Raw genomic sequence first — 17,222 nt, 5'->3', positions numbered from 1 at the left:
GTGGCACTCACTAATTGTTCAAGCACAGGGATGTGTTTGAGGTAGTCAGTGCTTGGTGTTTTTGAGGTGAAAAGCTGGGAGGCCAGGACGGAGCAGCAGGAGGCCCAGACAGTGCAGAGTCCATGGGAGCTTCCTGTGTTAGGATGTCAGTTCCCAGCTTCAGCCTCAGCCTCAGCATAGCTAGGATCTCAAACGTGGTCTGCAGGGCTCCTCGGTGGCACTGGGAGCTACTCTTGGGTGGGAGAGTCGAAGATCTCCACCTGTCATCTCACAGGCTGCCAAGTGGCAACATCTTCTAGTCTTCAGGAACCTTACGTCCCCTAGACTACTTCTCTGTCCCTTAAGGGTTGGGGCAGGGTTGTCTCGGGGGTCAGATTACCCACTGCCATTTGCTGTGTATCTGCAAAGGGATGTCATGTCCAGTCTTTTTCATTTCCCACAGCCCAAATCCATCCTGCATATGCTTTGCTCTCATATACAAGGACTTACTCCCCACTTGGTCCTTATTGGACAGCAGACCAGTAATGCCACAGCCACGTGGCAACATATAGATTAATAGAAATGGGTTGAATTAAGTTATAAGAGCTAGCTAGCAAGAAGCCTGACCCATAGGCCATACAGTGTGTAAGTAATGTAAGCCTTCATATGTTTACATGGGTCCAAGTGACTGTGGGCCTGGACGGGACACAGGAAAACTTCCAACTACAACAACTATGATATCCTTACGTGTGTTTATAAACTCATGAGTTCTGGTGGCTGCTTTGTTAACTACTATAATTTCAATACTGATGAGCATGAACAATATTTTACATTTTTGCAACAACCATTATAGGATATGAAAATATTAGTGATTTCTTTGGTGTCCAAGTCCTGGATGCTTCCGATATAGTCTCAGTGTGTTCTTGAGTCCATAATGGAAGGAGATGCTAATTTGGAGAGGTTAGTGAAAATAAATGTGTGACTTTGCTGAGTAGCGACACAGAGGAGGGGTCCCAAGGGAAGCATTCTGTTCAGGGCTCTTGCCTGGCTGGGTGGGCTCGGCATAGCCCACCTTCCCTGTGATGCTCACAGCCCTCTCTGCAGAACAGGGGTTCCTGGCCTGCCTTAGCCAGCACTTTCTGTGAGGACCCATGAGATGATTCACCAGGAATGTCTGTATAAACTATTGAGTCCTGTGCTACTCTGCAAGCCTATTATTAGTAGCATTCTGAGTTCATGTTCAGCCCAGCCTGAACCTAGAGACTCTTCCGGGCCAATTTCCCAGGAGTCCTGGGAATTGGCCATCTCTGGGAGGTTGCTTCCTGCCAGTAACCCTGTTGGGTCACTGTGCGGACAGAGAGACACTTGACATGTCGGAAGTGTGTGGGAAGCAGGCGGTCCCCTGGGCAGACCTTGCCACCCTCCTATGGTGGCACAGGGGTCTGCCCGGGCTCAATCTGCCCTTTCATACAAGCCCTACATCTGGGGTCAAAGGACAGAGACTCCAGGCTGTGGAGAGAGACCAGCAGACCAACAGCTTACTTTTGCATTCATACCTACCTACCCATGGTACCTGTTGCATCCCACAGCCTGGTGATGCTGGGGACCAGGCATGGGTCAGACCCAGCCTTACCCTGCCCTGCCCTTCCTCAGGCAGATAGAAGAAAGAAGAAGAAAAAGTAAATACAACCTTGTGTTGTAACCATTAGGGACCTTGCAGTTCGGAGTGTAGGTTCTGAATCAGACTAGGGGAGGGAGGGATGGATGTTCTGGAAAGATGAGAGAGTTGGGAGCTGGCCTGGTGAAGGCCAGTAGAGCATAGGGAACGGCCTGAGTAAAGCTGGAGGAACGCAGTTAGCATCCCCTGGCCTAGGGCCATTGCCTTGTGTAGAATCCAGCCTCACCCCTCCCTAGCTTGAGCAGCTCTGGGAAAGTTCTGAGGCTCGGATGCCTCCTCTGCAAGATGGGAACATTTTCAACGCCTCCTTCACAGGGTTGGGGAGAGGATTGGCAGTCAGAAGTGCATGGACGGGCCTGTGTTCGTGGGCCTCCCTGTAGGCCATGCCAGCCTTTTAGTCCTAGCATATCTGGGCATAGGTGCAAGACAGAATAGGGAACAGACTGGGGCGTGGCACAGGGGTCAGGGGTCAGGGGCTTGGACCTGAGACAGAAGCCACCTGCTTTGTTTCAGACTTCCTCTAATCAACAGGCATTGCCTTCCAGTCAGAGGCAAAGAAACTTGGAAAAGGGAAGATCATGCTGAGCCGTTGTCCCTGGACCCTGGCCTCCCCTTCCACCCCCCACTCCCACCCCCCCACCCACCCCCGTGTGCAGCCTGGCCTTAGAAGTTTGGGTTAAGCTTCACGGGACAGAGGGCGGCATGAAAACAGAGTCGAGCGGGACCGCTTGACGCCCTTCTTCAGCTTCTTAGGGTTGGTACAGTCTAGGGGTCTTGATCCAGTTCATTCAGAGCAGCCCTCGGATTGTGGGGTTGAGAATCGGGGTTCCCCAGACTCCAAAGTGGGCACTGCACAGTGTAGCCATTACATCTGAGGCAGAGGATGAGATCTGGAGTGCCCCCGTGTTGGGGAGGGGAAACCCCAGGACCTTGTTCTATGAGTTTGAACCCTCCTTCCTGATGTCCGGTAGAAGAGTTCGAGCCGTAGCACCTCTGCGGGCCTCTGGATTGTCCGTGAAGAAGCCAGGAGGCCTGTGTCTCTTCTCTCTTCAACCGGACCAGCCACTGTGGTGGAGCCTCGAAAGGCAAAACCCCGTATGCAGGACCTAGGTGCTCAGAAGATGCCTGGGTTGGGTGTGGACACTTGGCTTCTGGGGCCCTTCCTCAGCGACTCCTTTCCCTGCCCCCGCCTCAGGCCTGGACACCCAGTCTCTGCCTGAGCTCTGCAGTGTCCAGTCTCTGTTGCACACACCCCAGGAGAAGCCCGTGTGGGTCACAAGCCCGCCTTTGTCAACTGAAGCCTCACATGGGATCGTGCCAGGAGGGGCTGGTGGGTGTTTTGCGTGCAGCTGGAGCAAGCCAGCCGAGGCCTCGGCCCCCCAAACCCTCTCAGATACGGAGCTGGCATGTCCACAACTGCCTGCACTGTGGTGAAGGCAGTTCCCTGAGAGACAGCTGCTCGGGGAGACATTCGTCCACTTCTTCACTTAGACGTCCGTGTCAGGCCCAGGGCCAGGACTTGTGCTGAGATGGGACTCTTGTCTTCTGTGGGGAAGAAAATGGGAAAGAAATTCCTTACCTCAGAATCACTCAGGGGACCCACCCCCTAAGATTCCGACTCAGTAGGTCTGGATGGGAATATGGGTTGTTGTTTTTTTTTTTTTTAAATCAGGTTTCCACTTTTTGGGGGTGCAGAGCGTTGGGGTAGAACCATATCCTCAGCATGTTAGGCAAACACTACCAGTGAGCCATAGCGCTGTCCACTGTCCCTGGGGACCACTGTCATTCAGAACCAGGTAGAGACATTATGACTGAGATTTTCTGTGTTTTTCAAAACCTGGTTTGACCGTGTACTACTTTCACAAAAGCCAGTTAGGTACTAGAAAGCTAAACACGGAGGGATATAGCAACCTCATGGCTCTGTTAACGTGCCCCAGCGGCGTGAGTCTGAGCATGCCCTCTTCTCCCCTTGACTCATGCTGACCTGGAGGGTCACTCAGACCCCACGTCCTCCCAGTCGCTGTGTTCTGTCAGAGCAACTCGGGGGCTGTGTGAGCGGCTCACAGACGGCAAGGCTGAGTTTGAACATGGGTCCCTGCGGCCTGGGCCGTGTGGATGTGTCTGTCTGTCTGCCTGCATCTCCTGCCCCTCACTTCCTGCTCCCTTCTGTGCCGGCTGAACGCCTCACTTCCTCATTTTTCTCACTAGTCTGCTCACTGGCTGTCTCACTTCCTCCCTTCCCACTTCCTGTCTGCCCAAGTACTTGGCATGGTGTCAGGGGGTGACTCTACTTTGGGATGGGGTGTCCACGGAGGTGACTGCCCCTCTGCAGCCAAAGGCAGGGTCACCCACTTTGGAGTGATGGTGAACACGCCCCAAGACACAGTCTGGTGTGGCGAGTAGTGATAACACCGATTGGCTGTTAGTGGAGGGAGACAGTATGTGGGGGTGGGAGCCCCCAATTTGCCACTTCAGTCTGCCTTTTCTGTGTTCTGAGAAATAGTTCCAGAAGCCAGGCAGATGGGTGTGAGGACCCCTGGGGTGTGGGGAGGCCTGGATAACATGGCTTCTCGCTTATCCATCAATCCAGCTGGCCACATCCCTTTCCCACAGGGAGCCACTGCAGCCAGGCCACAGTCTGGACCCATTGCGGTCTAGACCCACAGCCGGGCTTGTCCTGCTGGCAGGCAGGTGTGAGGAGAGGCCCCATGATTCCTTTCCCAGACTATGGAGGCCCCTGGGGTGAGCAAAGGGTGTGGGGTGGGGACTCCCCTTTATTCCTATCATCTTTTGGGGACTCCAGCCTTCCAGATCTGGTTCCCTCTCCAGAGTGGACTTTCTGTTCCTGGTTCCCTCCCTGCCTCCATCAGTACCCACCCTGAGTGCTTATCCTGGCGAGTGCCTCTGTCAAGGCTTCATCCCTGATGACTCAGTTTCCCTTCTCTGTGTGCAATCTTGTTTAAGCTAACAGATATTATTCATGTTGGTGACTCAGTTTCCATATTTGATATGAGACATAATTATGTGTTTCTCTGCGAGGTGTCCCTCTGTGTAGTGTTTGTAGTCCCTTGCTGTCGTTCACAGCAGGAAGTCCCTCCCTCTTGTTCTTTCTTCCTTAACTAGGGATGCTTTTCTTCATTCAGCTAATACTCATTGGAAGTCTGCAGGAGGCTAAGCAGGTGCTAGATGTCAGGCCAGGCAGGTGGGACGACCTTCCAGGCTCCCATGGTTACTGGGAGACCAACTCTTACACAGAATTTCAGATGAGATGAGGGAAGTGAGGAGCTTATGGGAGCTGGTGACTGAGGGGCAGTAGGTGGCCTTCCTGATTGAGGTCACCTGTAATAATACCCTCCGCTTAAACCTCAAACCAGCGGGGCAGTGGTGGCACACCTTTAATCCCAGCACTCAGGAGGCAGAGGCAGCCAGATGTCTGTGCGTTTGAGGCCAGCCTGGTCTACAGAACGAGTTCCAGGACAGCCAGGGATACACACAGAGAAATCCTGTCTCAAAAAACCAAACAAATGAACAAACAAAACCCTCAAACCAGACCTTCCGGGCCCTGTGTGGCTGACCCCTCTACTCCCCCAGCTTTGGTTTTTTCTTTTTTGCTTTGTTTTGTTTGGGGTTTAGATAATCTCATATAGCTGAGGCTGGCTTTGAACTCATGATCTTCCCAACTCTATTTCCCCCCATACCTGACTCTTGCCCTGTCTTTTAAGCAAAAGTAAACAAACAAAAATTTTTGTGAGACAAGAGTCTCACTCTGTAGCCTTGACTGGGCTGCAACTTCCCATATAGACCAGGCTGGCCTGCAACTAACAGAGATCCTGCCTCTGCCTCTGCCTCCTCTCAAGTGTTGGAATTAAATGTTTGTGTCATTATTAAACAAAAACAATTTTTAAGTTAAGGTTTTTGTATATATGTGTCCCACAGAACCAATGAGGAGGTCAGAGGACAGCTTACAGAGGTTGGCTCTCTCCTCTCCTCCACCATGTGGGTCCCAGGAATCAAACTCAGGTCACCAGGCTTGCTGGCCAGCACCTTTACCCATCTTACCAGTCTCTTGATGGGTTTTTTTTTTTTTTCTGAAATGGGGGTCTCACTATGTATCCATGGCTGTCCTGGAACTCACTCTGTAGACCAGGCTGGCCTCGAACTCACAGAGATCCACCTGCCTCTGCCTCCCGAGTGCTGGGATTAAAGGCGTGCGCCACCACTGTCAAGCTCTTGGTGTGTCTGGATGCACTGAGTTCTTTCCTACCTCTGAGCCTTTGCACACACTGTTCCCTCTCCCTGGAACTCTTGTGGACATCGCTTCTTGCCTTGGCTTAAATGTCCCTTCTTTAGAGATGGCCCCCTTGACCCTGTCCCCTAACATAGCACCTCCCCCCTGCCCCCCCCCATACTTCTCAGATTGCCATATTGTTATTTTGTTCTTTTTCCCTCCATGAGTTAGTAGTATCTGAGTTTGGTTTTTGTTTACTGTGTTTTCCTAATAAGGCTTGGGGAGGAAGTCAGAGACCATGCTGCTCCCTAACGTGCTGCCCTGGTTTTGTGTGCGGCGTAGCGTCAGTTAGGCAGCTGGCACTCAGGAATGTTTGTTGAGTACATCCTGATGTGTTTCCCATCGCTTCTGTAACAAATCGCCTCTGTTGCTTTGACAAAATACCCGAGGTAACCAACTTACAAGGAGGAACGTGATGGATTGTTCTTTGCCTCACCCTTTGGAGGCTTCGCTTCATTTTGTGCCTGCTGTGACATAGAGCATCGTGCCTGGGGAGTGTGGCACAGGAGGCTGCCTACCTCGTGGTATCCAGGAAGCAAGGAGGGAGGGGACCGGATACCAGTTCCCCTTCAAGGCACCTTCCAATGACCTGGCGCCCTCAGCTCCTGAAGAAGGGCACAATTCCCAGCAAGGCCACAAGGAAGACTTAGCCGGTAGCAGGTGACTGCGGGGACGGTTAAGATCCAGATCTTCAGAGGGGCATAGCATCTGCAGTCTGAAACGCAAGTCCCAGCAGGCTGCACGTCTGCTGAGTGTTCTAGGGTGTTCTCCGTGGCCTTTTGCCCCTTGTGGAGGCTGCCTGCGTTTCTTGGCTGGTGGCCCTTTCTCCACCTGCAGAGCCTGTCTGCCTTCCCTCTCCTAATGTCTCACATTGCTGCCTCCCATGAGCCTCCCTGTCAGGGCCCATCCAGATAGTCCAGGATAACGCTTCTGTCTGGAGACCCTTATCTTAGTCACATCTGCCAAGCCCCCTTTGCCACAGAAGGCATAGATTTACAGTGCCTGGGAGTTCAGCTGTGGTTATCTGGGTGTTATCTGGCCTATAACCCCAGGCCCCCAGGGCTGCTTGCCAGATGTGGCCAGCATTCAGGCACCCTGGCCACTGCCATGGCATCTGGGGATCTGACCATTCCTCCGTCCTGCAGGACGAGATTGAGGAGCTGCGGGCTGAGATGCTGGAGATGCGGGATGTCTACATGGAGGAAGATGTGTACCAGCTACAGGAGCTCCGGCAGCAGCTGGACCAAGCCAGCAAGACCTGTCGCATCCTGCAGTACCGACTGCGTAAAGCCGAGCGCCGCAGCCTCCGCGCGGCCCAGACAGGCCAGGTGGATGGTGAGCTCATCCGTGGTCTGGAGCAGGATGTCAAGGTCAGTCCGGGCGTCTCCACCAACCTCTTTTATAGGTGCCCGTGATGGGTGGTTGGGTCATGGGCCCCATTGGGGATCCAGGTTATCCCTGTAGCTTACTGCTTGCCTTGAGCAAGTTATCCTGCCTCTCTGGGTCTCAGTTTCTCCATCTGCAAAGTTGGGACCCCTGGTGGATCAACAGGTCCTCCAAATGGGATATCCCAAAATGATATGACCAATCACTACCACCCCCACACACAGCAGCAGCAGCAGGAGGAGGAGGAGGAGGCTCTTTCTTGCCTGTATCTGGCCTCTGAGTGGCCTCCTACACAGTCCCTGCTCAGGTCTACAGGCTACTGAGAGACAAAGGAGTCAGCTAGGCTGGACCGGCTCAGAGATGGGCTCCAGTATGCCTGGGTTTTGTGATTTTGAGCAAGTCTCCTATATTTCAATTTCCCCATCTGCAAAATGGATGTAAGAATATCCAGCCCGGGATAATGAAATCGTGGATAAGACACCAGAGGGACCAACCGTGATTAGCCTTCATTATTGCATCTGATTTCTGGATGAGGGTTCTGGGGCTCAGAGGGGGGTTGTACCTCTCCAGGGTCAGGGGCTCTCCTCTGTGGGTGGCAGAAGTCAGGCTCACCCACCCCGTAGACCTCACTGCTGGACCCTGCTACTCCCCTGCCTCAGGAGCAAGCAGGGATGGCCCTACTCAGACAGGCGAGGGCTCCAGGAGAGAAGTCTCCACTGCCTGTCTTATTTACATAAGCCCTGGTGAGGGTCCAGACCGTGGGTCCCTGAGCCAGCCCTCTGCTCTCAGAACACAGCCCAGTGTGAGCAGGGGGTCGCAGGAGCTGGGGCTGGTATAGAACAGAGAGGAGCCTAGGAGTCCCATAGGTAACCTCTGCACTGGGGCCAAGAGAGGAGAGGCCTGAGCTGCCGGTAACCAGGGAAGTTCTCGGGAAGACTCCCAAGGGCCCCGAGGGCAGACAGGTGCAGAGCCATCCACACCGGCCTGCTGCTGCTGCTGCTGCTGCTGCTGCTGGAAGGCACTGACTCAATCCAGCCCTGCAAGGCACTCTCAAAGGACGCTGTTCATTCCGGAACCAGTGTTGATTTAGGAAAGCCGCGGCTCAATTGCAAGCCTGTGTACCTGCGTGGAGCCAGTTTTCTTGACTGTACACACAGCAAGATCCTGTTTTTGTTTTTGTTTGTAACAAAACAAAACACGATTTGAAGGAGAAAAAAAAAAAAAAACCCAACCCTCCATTTCCCTCACTGGTTAGAGACAGCAGACACGGAAGGAGAGTGGAGAAGATCGGACACATCTGCCACTGGGCCCTGGTCCTTGAGGGTTTCTGGGAGGGACCCTAGACAAGTCTACTAGGAGATGAGGGAGTGGGGAACAGGCTGGTGGGCGGGGCCAGAGCAGCTGGGGTGGGGGTGGGGCTCAGCCCTCCAGGAGGAGGGGAAGGGCCCCTTCTGTTGGGATTTGAACCAGCCAATCAGCATCGCCGTGCTTCCCCTGCCCCCCCTCCTCCCGCCCCTCCCCTCGCAGCTGCAGCGCTGAGCTCATGCTCTGGCTCAGCCTGAGCTGGCCACAGCTCCGATCGCCCTTCGCCCCAGCGTGCTAGGAATGTCAGAGGCAATTATGGGGGTCCTCAGAATGCGGACTTCCCCTAGGCAGGCTAAGGGACCCAGGTGGAGAGGGACTGGAAGGGGTATGCCTAGGGATTCCTCCTTTGCTCAGCAGGCTCCTTGGCCCCGTGCCCTGCAGGGCTTTTGCGCTCCAGTGGTTTTATTGGGCACATTGTTATTTGTGAGACTTCCCCCACTGCCACCCCATAACAACCCTCCCAGGCTCTTCCACTTTTTGCTGGTCCACCCAGTTAACAAGATCTCAGACCCTCAGCAGGCTGGTAGCATGAGGATGGGAGAGTCACTGGATAGAGACCTGTGCTGCCGCTTTGTGGCTGTGTGGCCTTGAGTAAGCTGCTTCACATCTCTGATCCTGTTTCCCCTGTGGAACATGGAGATAAGTTCAGTTCCCTATAGGACTTTTATGAATATAAAATGAAATTACTGAAGAGAGTGCTGTGTGATGGGTGTGGTAGTCTTCAACTGAGCATACGAGGGAGGGTGTCATGGGCGGGGACACTGGGGTCCCACAGCCTTTTCTTGTAGAAGGTCCCAGAACACATCAGTAATATGTACGCCATCCTTAGATAAGGATGCTCTGGCCTTGGCTGTGTCCTGGGTGACCTGCATCATTTTCTCCTCAGAGCCTCAGTTTCCCTCTGTGTAAAGTGGGGTGACATTCCCATCATGTGATTCTTGAGGGAATTCAGTCACACGTGGCTCAGGATGCTGCCCGGCCTGGGATGCTGCTCTCAGTTGCCATCTCTCTTACTGAAGATCAGAGCCATGGGGACATGCTGCAATCCGAGGTTCAGAGCCCAGTGCTGATGTGCCCAGGAGCTGGGGGCCCTCCGCTGCTGATGGCCTTCGGCAGGGACCAAGGCCGGCACTGTAAACAGTGACCTCATGGCTGAGCACATTTGTTTGCGCTTCAGGCATTTGCCCCACGTCCGGATGCTGCAGCTGCCTCTCCTCCTTGGTCTCTCAACCTCCTCCTTTGGATGTAACTGTGGGGCCCAGTGAGATGAGCACATGGGGCCCTCTAGGCCCCTTCTGACATAGTAAGCCATGTTGGGACTTGTCCTTGACAGCCCCTTGTTCGTAGCTTTATGCCTTCAAGCCTGCCCCCACAGCATCAGCTTTAGACCTTCTCAGTCATGTGACCTTGGGCAACTGACCTGTCCTTCCTGAGCCTCAAAGTGGAAATAAAATGTGTCCCGAGGGTGAGAAAAGCTTGTGGTGCCAGCCTGGGGAGGAGCTAACTGGTTCTATGAATGACCTGTGAGGGCCCAGGGCCCTGGGACCACTGGAAATCTGCGAGGGGAAGGCAGGGCCAGGCCGTGGTTCCTGCTGCCCACTTCCGGTGGCGGCAGTGTCCTTTGCTTCCTGGCCCTCGTGGAGGCTGCAAGGCCCTGCAGGGATCTGAGCTTGTAGGCTCTTCGGTCTAGAATTCTGCAGCTTGGGGGATGCTTTCTTAACATGGGGCCCTGGGGTATGGAGAACATGGGACAGGGAATCCATGGAGAAGGGAGAGGATCCAGGAACTCTCATGGGGACCAGATGCGCTTCCCAGGTGGAAGCTATGGTGGATATGGGACACCTCCTATCCCCACCCCCATAGAAGCACATTTGGGAGAGGACCTTGACCCTAGTAGCCCTCTTTAGACAGTGGGGCAGGGGCAGCTCCCCACACATGTTCAGCCAGTCACTCCTTCATCATGTGCTGGATCCTCATTTGTTTGTTCACCAATAAACAATTATTAGGCATTTAGTGTATACCCGGCCCTGAGCTGCTCCTGGGACACACGTGAATGAATCCGAAGAGGCATGGCTTTGGTGTCTGTGGTCCACCACTTCCACCCCAGTGCCAAGGCAAGATGAATGAATGGAATGTTGGTGAGGAGAGGGCTTCCTGAGTGACCTAAGAGCCCCATATGGGGGACTTTAGCCATAAGCCTGGGCCAAGGTGCATAAAACCAATGCAAAGAGGCAAAGCAATATTATCAGTAATACAAGAAAAAATGCTTTTGTGGCTGGGCAGTGGTGGCGTATGCCTTTAATCCCAGCACTCAGGAGGCAGAGTTCGGGGCCAGCCTGGTCTATGGAGCAAGTTCCAGGACAGGCTCCAAAGCTACACAGAGAAACCCTGTCTCGAAAGAAAGAAAGAAAGAAAGAAACAAATGCTTTTGTCGCTGGGCTGGAGGTGTAGCTCAGCTGATGAGTGCTTTGCCTAGCAGGCACGGAGCCCTGGCATTGGTCTTCAGCACTGCATAAACTCAGCAAGGTGGCATACGCCCAGCACTTGAGAGGCAGAGGCAGGAATATCAGAAGTTCAAGGCCATCCCTGGCTAGTAGCAAGCTCAAGGCTAGGATGGGGAGAAAAAGACTTTCCTGTGGGGCTGGAGATGTAGATGAGTGGGAGAGTGCTCGCCTAGTGTGCACAAAAGTCCAAGGTTCGTTCATTCCCAGCCCAGCCTAAAACAAAAATCCCTGTAGAGATGGTTCCTTGAACTTGTGGCCTTTGAGCGGCTGTGGTGGTTCTTAAGTAACTTACACAATCAAAAATAGGCCATGAAACTATGAAAGAAATGCAACTTTGTAATATGTTAATAAATAGAGTGAATTATTTAAAAATAATAGTAAATAAGAAGCCTTGTATTTTTTGATTACCTTCTGGATTCCAGCCACCACCCAAGCACCCCCGATGCCATTTACCCCCCCAGCAGCCCTCATGAGCAGTGTATCCACCCTTTTATTGCCGACTACGTGGTCAGTGAATGCTGGCACTGGGCTTGAATCTAGTTTTCTTCTCTGCAAAATCTTTTTCTGATATTGAAGGTTTGCCTACCCTACTTTACGGGTTGAGGAAAGCTCTGTGGCCCATGGTGGCTACAGGGGAGGCTTGTGGGCCTCCATCTGGCGTCCTCAGAGAGCTTCGGGCTGGAGGGGGCAGTGGGCAGAGGAGGGAGGAGAGGCATGCCCAGTTTCCTCTCAACTGTTGTTTTTCCTGGCCTTCCCCGAATACTGCCAAAGGGGTCTGTGCTGAGTTGGGCTTGGGCCCAGGCAGAGGGCAGAGCCAGGGAGGGCTGCTTCCCTTCCAGAAGGAGGAGGCGCATGGTCATTTCCGACACTGGCAGGCTTGGGTGCTGGGCGGTCTGTGCTGTACGGGTTTTGCTGGCAAAGCCTTCAGACTCCTGGGGGACCCTGGCTGTGCTGGCCGCCCCAAACTCCAGGGAGTCCCAGTCCAGCCCAGCCATGCTCCATGTGTGTGACCCTGAAAAAGTCACTTCTGAGCTTCTGTAAAGTGAGGGCAGGACTAGCATCTAGGTGTCAGCAGCGCCCAGACTTCCTGGGGATAGCATCTATTTGCATTTTACCAGCTCAGGAGGGCTCCCTTCACCCCACCCCAGCCCCCCTGCCCTGCCACACCTAGCAGCAGGGGCAGGACAGGGGGGATCCTCCAGAGTCTGGGGTGCTTTTCCTGCTGAGCCTAGACCCGGGATTAGAGACTGCCACTCTGTTAGCTGGGTCCGAGGGATTCTTGGACACTTGTCCAGCCTCTGTCATTCTAGCATGTTCTATATCCCAGAACAGGCCTCAGGGTCACTGTGACCTCCAGCAAAGTCATGCCTGTCTCTGGACATTGGTTCCTGGGAGCAGCAGCCACAGGTCATCAGACACTCAACTGTGGCAGGCGCCGGGTGAAGGCTTTGTGAGCAATAGCTGATGTGATCCTCCTGTCGGCCTGAGATTGCCCTGTTACTGCTGCACCCATTTTATACAAGCTGAGAACCCTGAGGCACGGGGCCAGGAAATGACTTTTGCTGACGATTACATGCTGCCCATTTGGTACTGGGCTTCCAAACTAACCCTCTTCCCTCACAGGCTCCCCCAGCTGAATATAAAGGCACCTGTAAGAACAGAACAACCCAATATGTTGCCCCCAAAAGCTGGGTGCCTGGGTTTGGGTTTGGGGTCTGTGAATCCCTAGATTCATGGCTCTTGGGTGAGTCTTAGGACCCGTTGTGCCTCAGTTTCCCTGTCTGCTGAGTGAGGGTGATGAGGTGACTCTGACTATGGTGGGATGGTCACTGGGACTCCAGGTATGTCCTTCAGCTTGAACATCCTCTCTCTCTCCCACCCTGGCTCAGGTCTCTAAGGACATCTCCATGCGGCTTCATAAGGAGCTGGAGGTGGTGGAGAAGAAGCGGATGAGGCTGGAAGAGGAGAACGAGGGGCTTCGGCAGAGGCTCATCGAGACGGAGCTGGCCAAGCAGGTGCTGCAAACGGAGCTGGATCGTCCCAGAGAGGTGAGGGCTACAGCCCAGCTGGCCCGGGTGGCATGCGCATCTCCCCTGATTGCTTGTGGACCAAGATGGGTACCCTTGGGCCTCCCTGGCAGTGTGGATTATCCATTCATCCTTCCAGCATGGATTTGCTGAGTAGCCCATCTGTATTCTACACTGGACATTCAGAATAGAGTGGTGAAGCCAGGTGGTGGTGGTGCACAACTTTAATCCCAGCACTCGGGAGGCAGAGCCAGGAGGATCTCTGTGAGTTCGAGGCCAGCCTGATCTATAGAGGGAGATCCGGGACAGGCACCAAAACTACACAGAGAAACCCTGTCTCAAAAAAAAAAAAAAAAAAAAAAAAAGAGTAGAGTGGTAAGCAAGGTTCACTTACTGGGCTTAATTACTCTCTGGGATTATTGAAGGTGTGTTCATCAGTGCCCAGCATATAGATGAGGGAACGCCTGTGCCTCAGTTCCCTCATCTGTAAGGTTGGGCAGTTGTTCCCTGCTCACTGAGCAGGCTACTGACTAGCTTGTGTGGACGTGCTTTAGGGACTAGTGTGCGGTCGCCACTTGGTTTGAGAAGGATGCTAGGCCAGGGTCTCCTACTTTTGTCTCTGAATGTGACTCCAGACCCCATGTCCCCCATCCTGGTTGATGTCGGCCTCTCCTCCTGCTGTACCCTCCTCCAGCTGTGAGTTAGGCTGGACAGTTTATCTCAGAAATCTTTGCAAAGGTCCAGCAAAGCTGTGATCTGTTTCACGGCTGAGCAAACAGCTTCCTTCTGGGAGAGGGAGGTGGGTTCTCAAGGTCAGGCAGACTGCGGGACTCTGCAGAATGCCAGTGGAAAACCATCAGCCGGAGTGATGTAAGCCTAGAAACTTCCTGATTCCAGAGGGAGTGTGTGTCCAAACACTAGGTGGCCTCTGGCCCCAGAAGGCACAGCTGGCCCTCAGCTGGTTGGCTGCTCACTAGGCATCCCAGGCTGTACATTTTCTGGGGCACCCACCTGCTTCCCAAGAGGGCCAGCATGCCAGCAGCCCAGAACGAGACATCACGGTCCCAAGGGCAGTGCAGTCCTTTGGCTGCCCTTCACACTGGGCGAATTGTTGCCATGTGCCAGTGGCCCCCAGGGCAGAGGGGGGGGGATCTGCCCTGAGGGCTGCTGTGGGAGGTTTCCCCTTTTCGAGTCCATCGTGGGCAGCCTACGGCACTGGGTGCCATCTGCACACAGTCTTGTTGCCCCCATGTCTGATGGTGAAAAGAAGGGGCGTTACAGAGTACCCTTAAAACACAGCCCGTTCTTCATGCACACACAGAGAAACTGAGGCCCTCGGCTGCAGCGTGTTGAGTTTGCCCCAGGCTTTCCTTGACAAAGATGTGACTGAAGCCACTTCCGCTCTCTGAGTCTTAGCTTCTTCCTCTAGGACAGGGGTTCTCAGCCTTCCCCCTGCTGAGACCCTTTAATACAGTTCCTCATGGTGGGACCCCAACCATAAAATTATTTTCGTTGTTACTTCATAACTGTAATTTTGCTACTGTTATGAATCATAATGTAAATATCTGTGTCTTCTGATGGACTTAGGTAATTGCTATGAAAGGGTCATTTAACCCCAAAGGGGTCATGACCCACATGTTGAGAAACGATGCTCTGTGATATCAGGATGCAAATAGTAGCAGTTTATGAGACTGTTTTGGATCACCAAACAGAGGGACCAGGGATGCAGCCCAGTGGTAGAGTCTGTGCCTGGCACATGGGAGGCTCTGGGGTCAATCCCTAGCACCGAAAAGAAAAGAAAACAAATAAAACAAAAGCTTTTAAGTGACTACGGAATACTCTGAAGAAGTTAGAAAGAATAAGGTCATGTGACATTTCTCAGAACCCCTAAGGACAGAGTTACTGCATCACCCGGCAGTTCCAGTTCTCAGTATATCCCCCCAAAAAACCGTAAGCAGGGACACAGAGAGAGATGATCGAGCCTCCATGTTCATAGCATCATTCACAGGAGCCCAGAGACAGAACAACCCAAATGTTGAGTGATGGTGGATGGATATACAAAGCCAGATGTGTGTGTGTGTGTCATGGGACAGTTGTTTAACCTTTAGGATTGAAGTGCTGATACACACTACAGCATGGATGGGCCTTGAAAACATCATGCCATGGGGAGGAACCCAGATACGTGAGGGTAAACGTTGTAAAGTTCCATTTATCTGAGAATCCTAGAGTCGTCAGATTCCTAAGACCGGGAGTAGAGGTACTGGCCGGGGCGGAGGGAGCCAGGGCTGACTGTTCAGTGGGCGTGGGGGCAGAGCTTCAGTTTGGAGCAATGGAAGGGCTTTGGAGACAGACTGTGCTTGTCACACAGAAGGAGCAGATTTAAGCTGATGTGGTGTTACCACCTACTGTCCCAGCACCTGGGAGACAGAAGCAGGAGGATCAGGAGTTCAGGTCATTTTCAGCTCCACAGTGAGTTGGAGCCACGCTGGTGCTACATGAGACCCTGTCTCACAAAGAGAGCCTGGGTTCAAACCTTAGCACCAGAAAAAACGGAAGTCAAAAACCGGTAACTATATGTTAAATATACTTTACCACAATAAAAAAGAACGTTTGAGATGGTAAATTTATATGATAGAACCTTTACCACATGTTTAAAAAGTAGAAAAATATGTACTGATAGGAGAAGGTCTCCAAGGTGTCTTGTAAACCAGGGAAGGAAATGAGGGAGCTAGGCCTGGCGGCCAGACCCGTTATCCCAGCTACCCGGAAGGCTAAAGGGAGGGGATGGTACATCCTAGGCCTGCCTGAGCTGCAGAGTCAGTTCAGAAATCAAGTCAAGAAAGGGCTGGGAACATTGCCCAGGAGTAGAACACTTGCCTAATACGCACGAAACCCAGGATTTGAGACCCACTAGAGCCAAAAAAGAAAGTTACAGAATTGCATATATTGAAAAATCCCACAAGTTATTTTAGATCTCATACATACCAGGGTAGGGTGGACTCTCGAGCTATACCACCAGCCCAAAGTTAGACTTTGCGTGTGTGTGTGTGTGTGTGTGTGTGTGTGTGTGTGTGTGCGCGCGCGCGCGCGCGCGCGTTCACACGCGTGTATGCCTGCTTGTATGTCTGTCTGTGCATACCATCTGTGTCCAGGTACCTACGGGGGCCAGAAGATGGCATTGGGATCGCTGAACTTGAGCTATAAGCGGTTATGAGCTGCTCCATGTGGGAGCTGGGAACTGAACTAGTCTTCTGCAAGAGTAGCAAGTGCTCATAACTGCTGAGCCATCTCTTCAGGCCCCTTGGGGGGTTGAATAATCAGAATGTACAGTCCCAGTAGTTGGGAGGCAGAGCCAAAGGGGATTAATGTGAATTTGAGGCCAGCCTGGGCTACAGTGTAAGACTGTCTCACAAACAAAAGAATAAAATAAAACATGGACTGGAAATGTAGCTCAGTTGGCAGAGTGCTTGCCTAGGATAAATGAGATCCTGGATTCAATATACAGTTCCAAATAAAACGAGTGTGGTTACACGTATCTATAACTCCAGCACTCAGGAGATGGAGACATGAAGCTCGGGGTCATCCTTGGCTACATAATGAATGTGAGGACAGCCTGGGATACATGAGACAGTGCCTCAAATAAAAAGTACTTAAGCTAGACATGATGGGCACTTCTATAGTCCCATTCCAGGGAAGTCTGCGGGGGGAAGATGGCCTAAGTGCAGGAGTCTAAGGCTAGCCTGGATAGCACAGTAAGACCCTGTCTTTAAGAACAAATCAAAGCAGACTTGTGAAATTAAAGAACAAAACAAAAGGTATTACTTGTGAAATTAAAAAAATTTTTTTACTACATTGAAAAACTTTATTTTGACTGAGCAGTGGTGGCGCACACTTTTAATCCCAGCATTTGGGAGGTAGAGGCAGGAGGATCTCTGTGAGTTCAAGGCTAGCCTGGTCTACAGAGTGAGTTCCAGGACGGCCAGAGCCACACAGAG

General features: G+C 52.6%; 1 protein-coding gene across 1 annotated transcript in view; it reads left to right on the top strand.

The window, feature by feature from the left end:
- The window catches only part of Soga1 (suppressor of glucose, autophagy associated 1), a 71,163-nt gene that overhangs the window by 11,430 nt on the left and 42,511 nt on the right, over window positions 1-17,222 (top strand). The window contains exons 2-3 of the mRNA XM_028855620.2: window positions 7,091-7,315; window positions 13,090-13,248. Coding sequence (XP_028711453.2) covers window positions 7,091-7,315; window positions 13,090-13,248 — 384 coding nt within the window. The remainder of the gene's footprint in view (window positions 1-7,090; window positions 7,316-13,089; window positions 13,249-17,222) is intronic.

This window comes from Peromyscus leucopus, chromosome 4, assembly GCF_004664715.2.
Source record: "Peromyscus leucopus breed LL Stock chromosome 4, UCI_PerLeu_2.1, whole genome shotgun sequence".
NCBI classification, from domain to species: domain Eukaryota; kingdom Metazoa; phylum Chordata; class Mammalia; order Rodentia; family Cricetidae; genus Peromyscus; species Peromyscus leucopus.
Note: the sequence above shows the minus strand (reverse complement) of the source record. Positions and strands in the feature narration are given on the sequence as shown.